This window comes from Eurypyga helias, unplaced genomic scaffold (genome assembly GCF_000690775.1).
Source record: "Eurypyga helias isolate BGI_N326 unplaced genomic scaffold, ASM69077v1 scaffold7754, whole genome shotgun sequence".
NCBI classification, from domain to species: Eukaryota; Metazoa; Chordata; class Aves; order Eurypygiformes; family Eurypygidae; genus Eurypyga; species Eurypyga helias.
Genome location: NW_010245558.1, coordinates 12,955 through 20,312, shown reverse-complemented (window position 1 = coordinate 20,312; position 7,358 = coordinate 12,955). Strand labels below are relative to the sequence as shown.

General features: G+C 37.9%; 1 protein-coding gene across 1 annotated transcript in view; it reads right to left on the bottom strand.

The window, feature by feature from the left end:
• Positions 1 to 6,043, bottom strand: part of LOC104508478 (myosin-IIIb-like) — a gene marked incomplete at its 5' end in the record, with an annotated part of 75,403 nt that extends 69,360 nt beyond the window's left edge. The window contains 2 exons of the mRNA XM_010150119.1: positions 1,150 to 1,227; positions 5,964 to 6,043. Of these exons, the coding sequence (XP_010148421.1) occupies positions 1,150 to 1,227; positions 5,964 to 6,043 (158 nt within the window). The remainder of the gene's footprint in view (positions 1 to 1,149; positions 1,228 to 5,963) is intronic.
• Positions 6,044 to 7,358: the final 1,315 nt, after the last annotated feature.

Genomic DNA, 7,358 nt, shown 5'->3' with positions numbered 1-7,358 from the left:
GAAGGCCCATTATTTCTTTTCCTATCTACCCTGGACATGGAAAACAATTTATTCCATTGTATTTTACACTAAAATGAAAAAAGCATGATTAGATCCTATTACCTGTCTTCTGATGACTCCTCTGAATACTGATACTTCTGCTTCATCCTCACCTCATTAACCCACTGTACAATAAGTATTTGTTGCAAATACACTCAATCTCAAAATCACAATTCCAAGGTGACTGTGGTCACTTTGCTGTAGGCTGCGTCCACCTTACGGTGTACTTTCACACTCACTCCCCTACTCAGCGTGGTTTTTTTTTTTTGATTATAGGACAAGTATGGATGTGTCCTTGTACCCTCCTCACTGGGGCAACATCTCAGTATACATCAGCTTCCTTTATGCCTTTCCTTACGCTATTTTGCACGACAAAGAAAACAGGTATTCCTGCATGGCTTGAAGCTTTGACTTGGCTAATGCAGCACTGCAAACTTCCCCAGTTTGCATGGTACAAGCGCAGCCCAAGGACCAACTGCTCAAAGCTTTTCCATTCTGCAATGACTGCAAGAAAACAAAAATTAACCAACAGCTATGGTATGGCATGTGGGTTTCCTGACTCTTAACCTTCCAGTTCCAACATTCTCAATGCCTTCTTTTTACTTGTTTGATTTAAACACGCATGCAGAATGTACATTACCCCAGGCAGGATTACTACTGATAGAATAGCAATCCATATTATTTATAACAGTATTTCCAACAGATAGATTATTTCTACATATTAGCCCAAGTGACAAATCTTAAACTTTAAAAGTAAGTATGCTGAAGCTTGTAAAAAAATATGAGGGCTTTAGTAAAGACAGCTATTTCATTTGCACAAAATCAGTTTTTTGTTCATAAAGAGCCTGTTCTAGGCCTCAAGTATTTTAGATGGAAATAGTCTAGACTGTTATCTAGATTTTGTTACCAATGTACTTCACAAAATTATAAAAGTACAAGTATGAGGAAACAAAAAGAAAAGGAGCAAAAGAAAATTTATAAGTCTGCAAAGGCCTCACAACTGAATTAAAAATGTTCTCTTTTCTCCTTGATCTCACAATCCCACAAGTATTTTAGATATATCTTCTGTTCTTATTACTGAAATGTTTGTTTACAATTTAATTTTTGTACCCTAAAATAGGAAGCCATAGTTTGCCTCTTCATGTTTGTTGTTTCCTCAGGGTGTCGCATAACTTCCATTGTGTCAACCTGGAAGACAAAATGCAGATGTTAGAGCTGTTCCAGAAACACTGCAGAGCCACCCCACCTTGCCCACAAAAGCTGGGTTCAGTTTTTGCTATGGTCATTACTTCCAGTGTGAGTATGCCAGAGTACTTATTCAGAGGTAGAAAGGCTTGCTGGTTTTGGGTAGGATACAGTTAATTTTCTTCACAGTAGCTAGGATGGGGCTGTGTTTTGGATCTGTGCTCAAAACAGTGTAGATAATACAAAGATATTTTAGCTATTGCTGAGCAGTGCTTACACAGCGTCAAGGCCTTTGTTGCTCCTCACACCACCGCACCAACAAGGAGGCTGGGGGTGTCTTCTCAACAAGAAACTAGAAGGGCACACAGCTGGGACAGCTGACCCCAAATGACCCAAGGGATATCCCACACCATATGACATGCTCAGCATGTAAAGCTGGGGAAGACGAAGGAAGGGGGAAACATTCAGAATTAGAGTTTGTCTTCCCAAGTAACTGTTATGCATGATGGAGCTCTGCTTTCCTGGGGATGGCTGAACACCTGCCTGTCGATCAGAAGTGGTGAATGAATTCCATATTTTGCTTTGCTTGCCTGCACAGCTTTTGCTTTACCATTAAACTTTCGTTATCTCAACCCACAAGCTGTCTCACTTTTACTCTTTAGTTTCTCCCCCACTGTACCAGAGGGGGAGTGAGCGAGTGGCTGTGTGGTGCGAAGTTGCCAGCTGGGGTGAAACCATGACAGAAGACAGCTTCTCACACACAGGAAATGCAATGATTTCAGAGAGAGCTGTAAGTGTTCTGAATGATTTCACACTTTTGTTGTGATAGTATAACACTAAGCCAATGAAGCAGCTGTCAAGGGGCTATACCTTATGAACCAATTTCTAAAAAGCGTTCCTCTTATCACCACTATAATTAACTCCATCAGGTCTTATTTTCTGTATAAGAAGCATTAGAATTTTTGTAATGACCAGGAAGTAAATTGAGCTGCTTAAGTTTGCCCATGTATGGAAAAAATGTTGTTGTCGGATTAAAAGTGGCAAACGAAGTAGGTAATCTCAGAATGTATATGTCTTTCCTTTCTCCTGTTGTGGTTACTATTAATTACTTTAAATTGCTATTTTGATGCCAAGAATTTCAGCAATCTTACTCTGCTGAACTGCCGCAGGTTTAAATACTGCTTTTTCAGCATTTCAGAAGAGTTATTTTTAGAGGGTATACATGGACAGCAAACATATTGCTCTTTGTATATTTTAGTTATATCGTCAGTACAGCTGTTCCTATAAAAATGAAACCAGAATTTATGAATGAGTATAACCATGGTTACCAATCACAAGCAGATTGTGTTGCTGTATCACAGCTCAACAAAATTAAAGAAAATCAACCAGCATCCTGTTTGCATGGAGCATTAACAACATTTTAGCATTCACTTGCTTGGTGGCAGTTTACCATCTGCTCTGACCAGGTGGCATTTGTATAACCCAGATAATGCTGTTGTCAGCACCTGTGCTACACTTCCTGGACTTTGCTCCATACAATCATTTCCAACACTCACTGACTTAAGACCACTCTTCTGAACACTAAAAGTAATTGTTGAAAGATTATAGTTCTCAATAAAGTAACTGTGTCTCTTACCTTCAGGAGATATTTAGGAGACTGCATGCAAAATATAAAGGAAGTGAAGCACTTAGTAGTAATAGATCAAGAAAATGAATTTTGCGTTGGGGAAGCAATCAAAAGAAAACTTGTGAAGACAAGAATCAGAATACAGATGGTGCAAAGGCAGACAGATTTCCTTAAGGATGACCATAAAAATTTCAGTATGTTTTTGTAATCTGTGATGTTTTAGCCTAGGGTGGTGTACACGCCTAGAGTACACATCTCAAACTAATACATGAGGAAAAAAAAATGCAGTTTCATTTCAGTTTTAAGTATGTTAACAGAAAACTCTGTAATATATCCCAGGAAAAATGCCTTATCAGCACAGATAACATTAAACATTTTAAGTGGTCATCTGACAAAGTAAACATCAATGACCTAATCTGAACAGCAGGCATGTCCATGAGGAAGGATATGTGAATGTTTCGAAACTATTTTAGCAAGACAACTGCTTTCTGAGAATTGGTATCTAAATCTCTAGTAAAGGTCAGGTAGAAGACAAAAACCACACCAGTGATTTTTGACAGTACGTTCAGACAGTAAATTCATAACTGGTAACATTTAATGTTTAAAGACAGACAATTTAATCACATAGAACACCAAATCAAGAGCAAATAGTTTGAGGACTGCACTGAAGCCCAAATGCCCATGAATTTGATCTTATAAACTGGATTCTTGTCTGTCTAGAAAAGCAGAGACTCAGTGATATTGTCGGAGGTTCAGCACTCATGATCTCTTAGTCCTAACTGGAATATCTACTGACTAATCAAGAGTGAGCTTAATCTCTACCTTTTGGGGAGTAGGGTACTGTAAGTATCCTTTTCACAGCTGCTGATTTTCACCAAACCTGTAGACTCTTAGAATCTCTGAGACTACCACTCTGTCAGGTATGGTTTACTACAGCCTGCTGGGTTCAAAAGGGGTTTGTTTTGTTTTGGGTGTTTTTGGGGGGAAGGGAGTGAACACACAGAAAGACAGATGGTCAGAAACACTAAGAGAGGAGACATAATACACTTTTTTTGAGAAAATCAGGGTAAAGCCAGTATTGTGAGATTGCTTTTCCTATGGATGGAGTTGTAAATTCAGACCTATGCAGTCTGTAAGGACTGGGATCAATTTCCAAATCCTTTTGACAAGAAATATTTGAAGTTTCCATTAGAAAAATTCTGATAGACCCTAAAGCTAGGGAGATTTTCTTGTAAGAAGTTTTAGAAGTTCTGCCTCTGGTTAATTTATAACAGTGCGTGTCTATGAAGCCATGCAGGTTTATGGTAGGGCAATAATTGCATGTACAACAGGCAACAGGCTTTATCACAACTGGTTTGTCAGAAAATGATAGAACATAATAAGTATGTCATGATATAATCTTGTGTTTTAAATCACTGGCTACTCATTTTAGACTAAAATGTAGAATATTTCAACTGTTAAGTCACATTTTTACATGACAGTAGTAATGAGGTACAATATGCATTTATACGATTACAACTGAAACGGAAAACAGCTTGACCTACAAAAGCCAAACTGTTCGGTCACTAAAAAAAATTGCTTATCATAGTTTTGAAACAATATAAAAAGAACAATTTATGACATTGTGCCACCTTATGAAGTCAGTGGAAATTATTACTTTCACATATTTACCACACCTGCTGCTGGCATGGTATGAAATACTGTAAAACCAAAAATTACATTCAGCAAAAAAGCCCATAAATTAAATAATAAATGAAAATTTCCGAACTTCCAAGCAAAATTATGATGTTTGGATTTTTTTAAACAAACTGTAAAATAGTAATTTAAAATATTTTTCCTGAAGTTGTTTTAATTAGAAGTTTTATGAAATTAAGATTTTTTTTTTAGCTAAAACTTATTCCAGTTAACATTTTCTGACTAGTGCTGCACTTACACATGTCTTTCAGCTCCTTCTTTAAAAATTTAAAGGGTGAGTAAAAACCACTTAAACACTACTTAGTATAACTGATTGTGTTTATTAAAGCTCTAAGAGAACTGCTTTATTTCATTCCAGCTGTGTCAATAAAAAGTGTGCTTAGAAAGCTTACGCTGAATACAGCTGGATATGGAAGACAATGTGTGTATAATACAAGAAAATTTGAAAGGCCATTATCTGTCCTTCAGCACTGACAGCGTTTGCACCAGAGGGGAAAGAAATCTCTGAAATCCACATCTGTATTTGCAGGTACAGTGAGGGAGATAGATGTCTGGGTGACATGAATTGCTGTATCAACATTTGCGCATGAGCTCAAATCACAAAAGAGAATGAAAAGAAATAAGAAACCTAGAACATAAGATTCTGTAGGCTTTTGAACAGTTGCTGTAACAACATTTGTTTGTAAAAATTATTACTGTTTGCTTTGGAGGGAAAAAAAAACCCAAAGCCAAACTAAGCTAACTCTACCAGTAGTACTTAGGAAGCGGGGAGGGAGTGTACATGCTATCAGCTTAAGGCACAAGAGTTTTCCTCAGAAATTAAGTGTACTCAGTTGGCAACACTGCCATAAAAGTATCTCATCCTTTTGCAATTATGCTACACATTTTTATGGCAAAATTCAGCAGCGTTTCAATAATACAGTTGTTCTTTTTAAAGAACAGTGGGTTTCCCAAGTGGTTCTTTTCTGGTCATCTATCAGTCACAGATGTCCCCTGGTTTTGCACTTGCAAATTGAATAAAATAAGGAACAGATAATTTTTTTTATATTCCTTTTCATACTGTTAAACACACTATTGAAATTTTACCCAATTAAATATCTTTCTAGGTCAAAATCAATGGAGGAAGACCTTGACCCCATTAAAATCAAGAGGAATATGTCTATCAATATCAAGGTAACTGATATTTCACTCCAAAACTTTAATCAGTAGTAAATTGATTCTTCACTGGATTCTACAATAGGGTTGCACTAAAACTGCAAACAGTGCTCCCAGCTGGGATGCATGTTTTCTGATATTAAGGCGGACTCTCATTTGGTAAGAACATCACTGTACACCTACATCAGCTAAGCATCCTGCCCGCAGGCTCACTGTAATATTTTGCAAACGACTGCCTGCCTTCAACGGGAACACTACTAACCTTGATACGCCCAGCACTAAGCTGTGGAGGCAAAGACCTAGATGCTGCTGTCACTCGGGCTCTTGCCTGTGCCAGGTTACCTGTTCAAAAAGAATGAAATACATACTGCAAAGACAGTTCAAGAAGCTTAGCAGAGAAAAATTTATTTGGTGGAAAATCAGCTAATACAACAGTACTAAAAATAGCAGACACCACCACACTGTGCCCACACCCCGCTCATTACCAATTGCACCTGCAGAGCGTTCAGCATTGGCTGTCGGAGTGCAGTGTTGGTTTAAAAGGGAGGAAAAAGTCAGTGATAAGGTGGTATGTCACTGACCTTAGCTACTGAGCTGATGAAAACAATGACAGCACAAAGGCATACAGCTCAATCACTAGTAATCAATTTCTCTGTGACTCACTGAGAGATTGAAAAGAGAAAAAGACAGCAGAAACAATCTTGTTTCTATGAAATCATGTGGATCCTGAGGTGTTTAGACAGGATCTTAAGCTCACAAACTAATGAAAGAGATGAGCGAATGATAAGACGGTATCTTTTTTTGACCTTTTGACATATAGGCCTGCTTAATCCCCAATCTTATTGTCCCTTGGGGATTTTAAAGACTGACTCAATTCCTGAGGCAAAAACATATTGTGGTGTCAACTGAAAGTGCCTGTTTTAAAACGTACAGTATGACGTGTCCTAAACTTTTTCCTCTGTACTTGCAGAAAGGCAAAGTCATCATAAAATAGCTTTTCAAAATAAAGGCTCAGAGAAGAGAGAGGAAGTGATACGGGATTGTGCATATGCAAGACACACTGTATATTTCAAAGTTTTAGCAAGTCTAGCACAAGATGTCCAAATGTTTTCTCTGGCTATATCTTCAGAGGCTAAACTGTGATTAATAGCATTGAAAGAACCCTTTGAAGCAGGATTGGTGACATCAAAGCCCTAATCCATGGGTGGCAGGATTTTTATAATGAGTGGGAAGCATTTTAACACATTTCAAAGGATTTACAGCATGAATAAACAATAGTCCTCTGCAGATGTACCACACACCTTTCAGAACCAGAACACATAAATAAGTGTCCATTTTAATTTAAATGTAAATAAAGTGTTAACACTTCTTTCAGATGCTAAGTGCCTTGTTTGCATCAACTCCAGTGTTTAGCTGTTTGCTTTACAGGAAGCCAGTAACTCTAAACAGTCTTCAGAGTTTTGCTAAACTAGATATTACATAACTGGTAAGGAGGCAGGATGGGAAAAACGAAAACCAAGAGCACTTAATCACTGGTAATTACTCCATGAGGGAGCAGAGCAAACCCAGTGTCCACATAACACTCAAAGGAACTTTTGCTCTGTCTTCCCTCCGAACAAGAAAAATACCAGTCCCCTGAAAACAGTCTGGGGGCCAG